Source organism: Tamandua tetradactyla, chromosome X (assembly GCF_023851605.1).
Source record: "Tamandua tetradactyla isolate mTamTet1 chromosome X, mTamTet1.pri, whole genome shotgun sequence".
In the NCBI taxonomy this organism is placed as follows: domain Eukaryota; kingdom Metazoa; phylum Chordata; class Mammalia; order Pilosa; family Myrmecophagidae; genus Tamandua; species Tamandua tetradactyla.
In genome coordinates this window covers 10,174,444-10,187,159 of record NC_135353.1, presented here as the reverse complement: position 1 = coordinate 10,187,159, position 12,716 = coordinate 10,174,444, and the positions used below count along the sequence as shown (strand labels likewise).

The 12,716-nt window shown below is 37.1% G+C and overlaps 1 protein-coding gene across 14 annotated transcripts in view; it reads right to left on the bottom strand.

Moving 5' to 3' along the window:
* Positions 1 to 12,716, bottom strand: part of LOC143671311 (uncharacterized) — a 154,629-nt gene that overhangs the window by 70,736 nt on the left and 71,177 nt on the right. For 5 of the 14 annotated variants that reach the window (XR_013169538.1, XR_013169535.1, XR_013169534.1 and 2 more), the window contains one exon: positions 2,816 to 2,907. The exons of 7 other annotated variants lie outside the window; for them this stretch is intronic. Coding sequence is in view for 2 of the 7 variants with exons in the window: in XM_077146425.1 (XP_077002540.1) it covers positions 2,847 to 2,907 (61 nt within the window). In the remaining 5 variants the exon portion in view is untranslated. Of the gene's footprint in view, positions 1 to 300; positions 412 to 1,498; positions 1,544 to 2,815; positions 2,908 to 12,716 lie in introns of those variants that run through there. 2 more of the 14 variants (XM_077146422.1, XR_013169537.1) reach the window with 2 other exon arrangements.

Genomic DNA, 12,716 nt, shown 5'->3' with positions numbered 1-12,716 from the left:
TAAGAACCGGGTCCCAAGAAGAAAATTCTGTGTTTATTTCACTTTCTGGAAGTCAAAGAGAGCTTGGGGCATAAAACAAAAAATAAACCAGGTGACCAAAAAAACAAACAACAAAAAAATTCCAAATCAAATCACAATCAAAATACTGTGACCAGTAGACATAGGTAGAACAGTGTGTTAGTTTGCTAGGAATGCAGTAACAAGGTACCACCAACAAATTGGCTTAAAACAACAGAAATGTATTGTCTCACAGCTCTGAGATTAAATGTCCAAAATCTATAGTGGAGAATACTTACTTACTTCTTCCTAGCCTCTAGTAGTTTGCTGGCAATAACTCAGGCTTTAATCTTGGCCTCTGGCACATGAGGTTCACCACTGTCTCTGTCTACTGCCTCCAATTCTCCCCTGCTCCTAAGGACACCAAACATATTGGATTTGGGTCTACTCTAATCCAGTTTGGCCTTAATATACTTAACTAATCCCATCCGAAATGATCTTATCTCCAAATACAGCCATATTCAAAGCACTTGCAGTTAGGACTTCAACACATCTATTTAGAGGGGACAGAAAGAATTCAACCAATAGCAAGTGGTTTCATGGTAAGAGATGAGAGAGGAAATTCCCTCCTTTGAGAATGCAAATGATCTAGAGGTCCCAAGTAGGGTGATACCTGTGGATTGTTTATACAGTTAAAATGCCACAGAGAACCATTTCCAATTCTTATGTCTGATCAGAACCATAAGAGGGAAGCACCATGCTGTCAACCCTTGTACAACACAAGGTTATAAATTTGGCCTTACTTCCTAGATGGTCTCCATTTCAAATGATATTACACAGCTGAGTGGTGCTTTCCAACCTCTACACTGTCATTTCAGCAAAAACAAATTCTTAAACATTTCAAAAGAAAATCATTTTAAAGAGTAAAATATTATCTGAGTGTTATGCATAAACCAAATAAATCGTAGTTGACATAGCATAAAAGATATTTTCAAAAGTATAAGTATCATATAGGCCATGAAGAAAGAAAGAATTAATTTCAACACTGGACAGTCAAAATAATTTGGTTTTCAGCAGAATAAGTTTCTGAGAAACAGGAGGGAATTTAGGAAAATCTGAAGAGATGCCTTGAAATTGGTGAGGGGAGCTGAGAGGTGATGACAGGTTACTGTTCACCAGCTTATGTCGAAAGGACCAGTGTAGCACCCACCTCACTGGCCTTCTTTATCCATCCCTCCTTGAGTGCTCCCCCCTCCTCACATGCTGCAGGTTTTACATGCCAGTCCTCAGAACTGAGAACCATTATGTCTTCTTCCTAGCTTGTTGCTCATGGAAGAAATATTCTTGAATGCCTTATCCGGTTTTGTTTTCCATTATCTTAATTAAGCATTAACAAATAGTTTTCATTCTTCAGATCCAATAATGAAGCAGAAAATACACTCCATTCCACAATCCTTCCATTGTCAACTGAAGATCTGAACCCTCTGTCTGATTTACTTACCTCAACTCCAAAACGACAGAATAAGTAGTGAAAGCACACAGGAACCTGGAAGTAAAGAAGGAGAGAATAATCATTGGATGTTGGGATGGAGAGATCAAGAATTCTATTTATCCCCAGACCCTGGAATGAGAAATCCCATTTTACTTCATAAGAGTGATGTACAATACAGAAATTGATTTTTGGTACCTAAGGATGCCTTTATACTTCTCTCAGCTCCTGGGTTTTCTGAGCCCTTCTGTGTGTTACATGTCACCCACACTTCTTATATGTGCCTTTACTCCAGCTTCATGTTGCATAGGCTTAATATCAGCGGAATGTGGCAAGGGTTATGTGGCCTTCCTCCTAGACCAATCCCCAGTATAGTTGTCTGAGAATAGTGGGACTCTTTTAACCCTGGAGGAGGTGAATTGGTGGTGAAAGAATCCCATCTTGTTGGCCACTCGAGCCTCAGTCCCTCATTTGTCAGGCTGTGGGATCCATTCATAACATTTGTTTACCTAGAGTTTTTCCCACACTCAGTACATGAATGGGAATACCAACACCTAGTAGCATGTATCCTGGAAGACAGTGTGATGACCTACTCAATCTGGAAAGGAAAGGACTGCTGATCAAAAATCATATATGTAAGGCAAAAAATCTTATATATAAGGCATTATATTCACAACCTCTCAAATAAAAGATGCCTTGCACTTTATCAAAATAGAAAACATTTGCTCTATGCAACATTTTTTCATGGAATGAAACAAGGATCCACAGATTGCGAGAAAATATTTGCCATTCACATTTATGTCAAAGGAGTTGTAATCAGAATATATTAAAACTATGAAAACTTAGCAACAAGGAATTAAACAAACCAATAAAATGTGAAAAAGGTCTCAAAAACAGTTCACCATTGCAAATATATGGAACCAAATAAGCATTTGAAAAGATGCTCAACTTCATCAGTCCATAAGGAAGTTCATGTTTAAACCAAAATGGGATAAATCCACAAAATTTAAATTTGACTAGAAAATTTAATGCCAAGTGCTGGTGAGGATTTGGGAACTGGATATCCATAGATTGTTAATGGAAATGCAAAATTATAAAGCTATTCTGGAAAACCGCTTTTTTTCCATTTGCTACAAATTTAAACATGGTTGTGCCATGTGACACCCAGCAATCCCGCCCCTAGTATTTACATAAATGTGTTCCCATATGTGTCTGTAGGCAAAGATTTATAACAGGTTTATTCAGTCACCAACAACGGGAAACAACTCAGAGAGCCTTCACCTGTGACTAGAATACTATTCAGCAATAAAAAGAAACAGAACACTGCTTACACAAAAATCTGGATGGAGCTCAGATGCATTTAAAACGAAAGGAGCGTGAGCCAACAGCTATGTGTTGTATTATTACCTTTATGTGACATTCTGGAAAAGAAATAACATAAGGATGGAAAACAATCAGTGTTTGCCAGGGCTGAGGTTAGATGGGTTTGGACTACGAGGGGCAGCACGAAGCACTGTGGGTAATGGCACAGTTCTGTATCATGACACTGGTGGTGGATACATAAATATATCCTTTTGTCGAGACCCCTACACAACTCTACAACATGAAGGGAGAGTTTTACTATTTGCTAATCTTTTCACATACCTATTTCTCAGGATCAATTGTTCCGAGAAAAAATCCTGTCTTGATTACACTTTCTAGAATCAGGGAGGGCCATAGGGCATAAGGCTCTTTAATATCCCAAGTGCTTTAAATAATATACAAAACCAAAGAACCCAACAAATAACTCCAATTGAGTATTAAAAAAATGCAAAAACACATTTGAATTGAAACTCTATTCATTAAACATTCAAAATATATGGATTTCCTCAAAATCCAAAAAAATAAATAAATAAAGCAAAGGACAGAAATACTATAAAATCCAACCACAATCATAGGACAGTGACAAGGGCACATAGTTATTGTACCCTGATGGTAAGAGACAAGAGTGAGCCAATTATCTACTCTTCAGAATTAAAATTTTCAAAGACTTGGAATAGGGTGACACTTATGGTTTTAGAAATGACAGTATACCATAACAATCAGTTTCCCATTAAATTCCCTAATTGAAGTAAAGGAGAGAGGTACTACATTGTCTTCCTTTCTTCAATACACTACAATACAATTATCTAAAATGTGTCTTGTTTCCCACACACTCCTCCAGTTCAAATGGTATTACACAGGCATATAGTATTTAGCATCTCCAATACCTTCATCTCTGCAACACATACCTAAAAAAAAGGAAAAGTATATGAAAAAGTAAAAAAATCTTATATGAGTGCTATGACTAACCCCTGAAATTGGTGACCCGTGGAGGACACCAAAATATGTCAACAGAAAGTATATCTTATAGGCCATGAAAAAATAAAGAACTTCAATATTCACAGTTATTCTTTGAGCTTCAGCGCTGCGAGTTTCCAAGAGGCAAGAGGGATTAGGAAAGGCCTTGAAAATGGTGAAGGGAGGTGAGAAGTGAGAACATGTTAACAGATTTGGGGGTTGGGGTTGAGAATAGGTTCTGGAAAAAGTAAAAATACTCCACAGACAGGGAGGAACATCTGAAAGTCTTGTCCCATTTTGGTCAGTCAGTTTTGGGAAAAGGGAAATAAATCCCAATGGAAATTCAACAGTAGTCTTTTATATGGAGTGCTTGGTTCCTTTGTCTTTGCCTGTGAGAAGGGACCAAAGAGAGCTCCCTGAGGAACCCCAGCACTGCGGGCTGATGGGGTAGCTCCAGGTGTTCTAGCGATGCAACCCTCTACATGCCCCTGAACACCCCAATGTAATTCCAGGGCCGTTGCATGTGTTGTTACATCATGTGTTACTTCACTCGCAGGGGTGTCAATCATATTTAATCATACATGATTGTCAATCTCTGGAGTAAGTTACCACACACAGCATGCCTGAAGATGGTAACCTTACCAAAACAACCACCCATGCACCTTTCAAACACTCCCATTGCTTTCAAGCTGTGGGTGGCCACCAGAAGTTTTCAAAATAACCATGGATCACTTATCACCCTGCCTTCTTTGCTGGTGGATAAACTATATGCATTTGCAAAGCCATTAGAACACTAAGACATAAATGATGTCTTCACACTATGTTATTTTCTTGAATTATATTTCTCATGATCAGTATCCTAAAGAAAATTCTGTCTCCTTGACATGATTTGCAAGTCAGAGAAGGCCAGGCATGGGGTGGTTTCATATCCTAGCTGCGTTAAAGAATACACAAACCAGCAGTCATTGATTCAAAATGAAATTAAGAACTTTGCACTCATCTTCTACATAAAAAAATACTATGTTATTTTCCTAAATTCTATTTCTCATGATCAATATTCTAAAGAAATTCTATCTCCTTGACATGATCTGAAGTCAGAGAGAGGCCAGAAACATGGGGCAGCTTTATATCTTAGCTGCATTTCCTTAGGATCTAAAGGCAATTGGACAAAAAATAATTGACTACATAAACAAGCAAGCAGTCATTGACTCAAAATGAAAGTAAGAAATTTGCACTCATCCTCTATATAGAAAAATTCATAAAAGCAAGTGTCCCCATCAAAAAATAAACCAAAGGATGGAATAATTTTTTAAAAATCTCAAAAGCAAACCCAAATTAATGCACAGTGACCAGTACATAGAGTTCTTAATAGTAAGGAACATTCACAGTAAGAATGATATTAGTGCTAGGTTTGGATATACCCTATTCAGTTTAAGAAAGTTTCTTTGTGTTGTTAGTTTAGGACTTTATCATAAAACATTCACGTTACGGTTTTATGCCTCTGTTGAAAAAAGAGCTAAAAATACAAATATAGTAAGGGACAAGAATGAGCAATTTCCCTCACCTTCTGAAGTAAGATGTTCCAAAACTTGAAGTGGGATGATACATATGGTGTTTTAAGACAGATGCAATAACACAAAATGTGATTCCAAATTCAGTTCTGGGATCCGCATTAAAGGAAGAAGGTGCTGGGTTATCTACCCTTTTCCAATACAAGAATATGCAATTTTGCTCCCTAGACATATTTCCAGTTTGGATGATGGGACTCAAGTTTATGGTGTTTACCATTCCCAATTCACTTCCTTCCAAGGAAAAAAAAGACATACATAACTTTTTAAAAAAAAAGTAAAGAAAATAAATTACACTAAGGAGCAAAATTTTCTGTGTACCACGCTTCATTACTAATAAATTGTTGAACAGGAAACTTGTATGCTGTGAAGAAGGTAGGGATTTCATATATCTGAGACAGAAAAGATGTTGGGATTCAGCAAGGTAGATTTCTGAGTAAGCGAAAGGAATTCAGGAAAGTCTCAAGTGAAGCCTTGCAAATGGCGAGACAGCTGATAGATTAGCAGATTTAAGGGTTGGTGTTAAGAGTAGGCTCTTTCTTTTTTTTTTTTGTATGATGTATGGCGGGGTCACATTTCATTCTTTCTCCATATGAGTATCCCATTATTGCAGCACCATTTGTTGAATTTTTGCTTGTTGTATTGTATTTTGTGTGTTTGTTTTACTTGTTTGTGGTTTCGGGGGAAGTACTTGGGCTGGGAATTGAACGCGGGTCTCCCGCATGACAGAGGAGAATTCCACCTCTATCTACCCTCGCAGCCCCAAGAAAAGGCTCTTGAAAAGGAAGAATACACTGGACAGAGGGAACATCATGAGCACACTGAAAGGCTTGTTCCCAATTCTATCAGGCTACTGTGGGGACAGGCAATTAGCCCAGAAGAAACTCAGTAGTAGCTTGATCTTCCCAGGACATTCATTTCCTAGGTCCTACCTGTGAGAAGGCTCCTAAGGAAGCTCCCTGAGGAAACCCAGCCCTGGGGGACCGACAGGGGCAGTTCCATGTGCTCTAGGGAACTAAACCTCTGGACACCTCTGAACCCCGCAGTGTACCCCCAGCGACATCGCATGTGTGGTGTTGTCATGTGTTACTCTACTCACAGGGGTGTCAATCATATTTAATTACTCATGATTGCCACACTCTAGAGTAGGATCCCACACACAGAATACCTGAATGTGGCAGCCCACCAAAACAATCACTCATGCACCTTTCAATCAAGTCCCCAATGTCCTTAGGCTATGATTGGAAACAGCATTCTCCAAAGGACCTGGGCACTACACACCCCACCACCTTTTCTCATTCATTCCTCTCCCCGAGTGTTGTCCCCTCTGTCCATGTAGAATATTTTACGTGGCAGTTTTCATAAAACTCAACTATTAAGTCTTCTTCTTAGCTTCTCTTGCTCATGGAAAAAAATATCCGTGTATTCCTTACCCTGTTCCATTTTCCATTAGTACAAATAATATATTATCAATCAGTTTGCCTCTCAATTTAAGATGATGTAGAAGCCAGACTCCACCTCACCTACCACAACCTGTCACCTAAAGGTCTAAATCTCTCTATTTAAGTTACTTACCTCAACTCCAGAACCACAGAGTAAGCAGAGAAAACACGCAGGATTCTAGAAATAAAGGGGCGAATCAGTAGTGTTGGGATAAGAGAGAAAATCTTACTAATCAGATGCTAGATTGAAAAAAATCCCACATTACTAATAAGTGATGTACACTAACCAAAATCAAGTTGGTAAGATTGCAAGTCTTAGGTTTTCATTTAGATTTAAAACTTGGGCCAAGCAGGTGGTAAAAATTTGGTAAACATAATGCCCAGTCTTTGTAAGTTTCCATTGTTACAACAGAGGAGGAAGGTAAAGTAACTGACATGGATAACTTCAAGTCTTGAAACCTTCCTCTTTTGGGGGGGGGGGGAATGGGCAGGCTCTGGAAATCGAATCCAGGTATCTGTCATGGCAGACGCAAATTCTGCCACTGAGTCACCATCACGACCCAAAACCTTCTTTTTTGAGTAGGAAAAAAAAAAATATGCTAATATTCATAACAGCAGAAAGCTCCCAATTATCTGAAGATTTCTAGCATTTCCGAGACGTTGATTCTTCTTACCATTATTGGAACCCAGACTCCTCTTCTCCTCTTCTAGAAAACTGGCCGCTTTACATCTCTACTCTCTCTCTGTAGATTGCTACAAGTGAGGAAATACGAATTTCTGAAGTATTTTCCCTGGAAGTTAAAATAAACCATAGTAGAAAGTGACCCAATTTTGTCAGGTCTGAAGACCTGATAAAGCTCTGTTTTTAGAGAGCTTGACTGCAATCTGTCCATATAATCCTATGTTTACTCTTACCAATCTGTGTTCATGTGCTGGGCTATTGTCTATTCATTCTAGAATGAAAACAGAAGCAAAAGCATCGGCCATCAGGGAACTATATGGGTTTTAGTTTGGTAGAAGATAACAAGTGAGATTCACTCTCCCAGACATAGCTGTGTATGGACACTTTCAGTTTAACAAGAAGCTGCAATTCCTATAAGAAAATACATGATACGGGTCAGTTTCTGAACTGGATTCATCATGGTCAAGGATAAATCATTACTGAAATTTAACTTTTTTCTGCTGAATTGCAAAAGATTGATAGGCTTACATTTTGTGGTTGCCCTTTTCTTCTTCTCAGAACTATACTTTCTCAGCCTTTCATCAGAAATTTGGTTGCTAACAATATGTATTCTCAACTTTCCATTCTAAGACTCAGGCTTCTGCCCCTCTGACTTTTTCTGGATCAACTGAACCTGAAAAATATGTGTAAAAGGGCATGTGAATGAGATTAGCAGACTCCTAGCCATTCAAGAATCTAAGAGAGTGGAAGCCAGTTGTGTGCTTGAGGAGAGGAAGGAAAAGGGCTTTAGGAAGACACTTGTGGTGAATTGACATATCATAGAGAAAGAAAAGAAGATGCAAGGAAAGTACATTTACATTGGACCTCGCCAAATCTTCCAGGATCCAGGGTCTTCCTTCCTTTCAATAGCCTAAAGTAATAAATCAAGTCCTAAACTCACAAAAATGTAGGAATGTTTATATTTGACATGAGTATACCTGAGCTGTTTATACTCAAGTACCTGATTTGTGATCAAAAGTTTGTCACGAACAAATCCCCATGATCTTTTTCAGCTCTGCATCTTTTTCTTTTTCTGAAGCTCTTTTGAGTGGTAACTATTTATGGCTCAGCTATGCCTTGCAACTGATTTTTTTCTACATCAGAAAAGCTAATGGGTGAGAGGGGAAATCCACACGTAGACAGAAAAGGAAAAACAGCTGCAGCCTTTTAGATTTTTAGATTTGTCTTTAGGCAAGAGTGTGTGAATTCAGAGAGCTGTCTGAATTGGATAGTGCAAGACTTAAATCAACTGTATATGAAATTGGGGTGTTTTAGGCAAGTCATAAAAACTGGTAAGGAAATCTAAAGTGATATATTCTAGGTTGATTGGCTCCTGGATCTGACGGCCTCCCTTTGCTTGGTGTGTACAACGGCATCAACCTCAAAACTCCAGTTTTAATTTTAATTGTGCTGAAAGCTTATTGCCCCTAAAACAAAATGGTAAACACTCTGGCTTAATCCATATCTACAGATAAATTATTTTAAAATATTAATAAAATAATATTATGAAATAGTAAAAAGATATAAGAAATATACTTTAGTTATGCAGGTATAGATATATACACACATATTTAAAGCAGTATTTTGTTTGAACCATCATATAATCCCATCAAGTGGGAATTTATTTTATTATATCAGAGAAAATAATGAGATTTCCAGGTAGGATACAAATCAAGGCCCATCCTTATGCTTTCTATAAGAAACCCACTTGAAGCGCAAATACATAAGCAAGTTAAAAGCAAATAACAGAAAAAGATACCATGCAAATACAAACAAAAAGAAAGCTGAAACACCTATATTCCTACCAAAGTTCACCACAGAGCAAAGAATATTATCAGAGAAAAAGAAAGACATGACATAATGATACAGGTGTCATTTCACATAGAAGGTATAACAATAACAAATATTCATACATAAAACATAAGCTTCAAAACACTAAATTCAAAACTGATATAAACTCAAGGACAAACAATTTCCCGCTTATAATAGAAAACTTCAAAACCCTATTCTCAGTAATTAACCTTACAAGTACACAGAAAAACAGTAAAGGTGCAGAAGTCCTGGACAACACTATCATACAATTTGAACAACAACAGAATACATGTTCGTCCCAACAGCATATGAATCATTAATCAAGACAGACCATATTTTAGATTATTGAACCAAATTTGAGAATGTAGTGTCATTGAAATCATGCCATACTCAGATTAATTAAACTAGAAGTCAACATCAGATATCTCTAAATGCCAACATACATGGAGGTAAAAACACATGCTTCAATAGAAATCATAGGCCAAATAGAAAATATAAAGAGAAAATAGAAAATATTACTTTGAATTGAATAATGATAATAACACAACTTGTCACAAGTGGTAAAAAGAAGGAAGATAAATGAAAAGATATTTAGACAGAAAAACATCCTATTCAAACAGTTGAAATGAAATTTGAAAAGAAAATCTTGACCTCTGCAAGTTACAAGTGACTCAGCGCATACAAGGGATACTAAATTAGATGAATAACAGACTTTTCATCAGAAACAATGGAAGCCAGAAGGCACTGGAAAGATGTATTAGGGTGCTGGAATACAAAGACAATAAAAAATATTGTATCAAATGAAAACAACTTTTAAATATGACCTTAAAGCACAGCCCATAAAATTTTCAGAAAAGATGAATTACACTTAATTGAAATGGAAAAACTTTCCTTGCCTATCACACTTGAGAGAATAAAAACGGCAAAGCATAGGCAGAAAATATTTGCACATAACATTTTGGTGAAGAACCTGTCATCAGAATATATAAAAATCTCTAAAAACTGAATAATGAGAAATTAAACAACTAAATAAACATGGGAAAAAGACCTCAAAATTCACTTCAACAAAAAATACTTGGATGTCAAATAACCATTCAAAGAGATTTTCAACATTATTTTCCAATAAGGAGATGCAAATTAAAACCATGATGTAAAACTACATGAATAATACAAGAGCTAATAGAAAGCAAAACAAAATAACTCTTTTAATACCAGGGTTCTTGAAGATGTAACCAAAGGGATCTCTGATACATTGTTCATAGCAACAAAGAAGAGTGAAGTCATTTTTGAAAACAGGTTTTCTTTCAGTTTTTTACAACTTAAGCATGACATTTAGCAGATGACCCAACAATTTCACACCTTGCTATTTTCCAAAGTTAGTGGAAATGTGTGATCACACATTTATCTGTATGCAAAAGTTCACAGCAGCTTTATTCATAAATATCAACAGTGAGAAACAACTGAGATATATTTCACCAATGACTGTAATTATAAGCAAAATTATGGCAATAATAGACTTTTGTTTCACACAAAAACATGGATGAGTCTCAAGTGCATTTGTTATTTGAAAGGATCCAGGCCCAAGAAATAAATATAGTATGATTATATTTACATGAAATTGTGAAAAAGGCAAACTATAAGGATTGAAAGCATTCGAGTGGCTACCAGGGATTAGGATTAAGTGGGGATTCAATTGAGATAGCATAATGAAGCAATCTTCCATATCACGTCCTAGGTATTAGATGAACAACCCCTTAAAGTCTAATCCGTAAAGGAACAGATTTATAGTGTGTTAGTTTTTTCCTGTCTATTCAAATTATGGCATTCCAGATAAAATCCTCTCTCTGTGACACTAGCTGGAAGTCAAGGAAGGCCTGTGGTATGGGGCTGTTTTATATTCCAGGTGTTTTAAAGAATATACAAAACAACAGTAAATAAGCAATCAATAAATTAAAATGAAAGTAAGAAAACATTAAACATTTAAGACACACATTTCCCTCCCCCACTGCACAAAGAAAACAATCAAAACAGCATGTATCCCTACAACATACACATAAAAACGTACAAAAAATAACTAACTAACAAAACACAAAATCAAACCTAACCAAAACACTGTGATTACTAGAGAGAGGAAGAATGGCCATGATGACTAGATAAAAGAGAAAGGAAATTCCGTTTTTTTTATTACTAAAATGTTCCAAAGCCTGAAAATAGCATGATATACATGGCTTATTAACCCAGGAAAATGGTACAAAGTGCAGTTTAAAACTCAACTCCATGAACAGAAATAAGAGGGAGGTACCAGGTTATACACAGTTGGTCAAAACACCAGTATGTCTTTTGCTCCATTGACATGCGTTTTGCTTCCCCAAAATCTTTTCATGTGATGGTACCCAAGAATATAGTGTTTACCCTCCCTAATTTTCTCCATATAAACAAAAGATGAATAGCATTTTAAAATGTAACAAAAGAAAATTAGACCAAGGAGTAAAGTTTTCCATGTGGTAGTAGTAATAAATTGGTACTTGAATTCCCAAGAAACAAAGTATTTTAGGCTTTAGCAGGGTAAGGAGCTGAGAAGATAGAATGAATTGGGGAAAGCCAAAAGAAAACCCTGGAAAATGATGAACGACCTAGTTGATGTGATAGATTAAGGTTTGGGGTTGAGAACAGTTTCTACTAAAAGGGAACAATACTCCACAAGACAGAAGGAACAGCACGGTCACACTGAAAGAGGTTATTACCATTTGGGTCAGGCAAATTTGTAAAAAAAAACATGTGAATCCCAGAAGAAAATCAAAGGGAAGCATTTCCCTAGGATGCAAAATTCCTAGGTCTTGCCTCTGAGAAAACACCTAATGCAATTTCCTGAGGTAGCCGAACCCTGGGGGCTGCCAAGAAGTAGTTCCACGTGCTCTAGGGAATCAGCCCTTTTGCATGTCTCTGCACACCCCAATGTATCCCCACTGCCATCGCATTTGCATTACTTGACTAACAGAAGGGACAATGTCATGCGTTACTCAACTTGCAGAGGTGAACATCATATTTAATTATACACGATAGCCACCCTCTGCAGTAGAGTACCACACACAGTATGTCTAAAATTCGTAGCCCTGCAAGAACACCCACGCATACATCCTTTGAACACCCTTGAATGCTTTCAGGTTCTGCACAGCACCAGGATTTTTCCAAAGGACTTGTGCAATACCCACCCCACTGCCTTTCCTCATCCATCCTTCCTTAAGTGCTGACACTTCTGTACTTTTACATGGCAGTTATCAGAAATGAGAAACATTAAGTTTTCTTCCTAGTTTCTCTTGCTTATGGTAGAAATACCCTTGCATGTCTAACGCTATTCCTTTACTCAC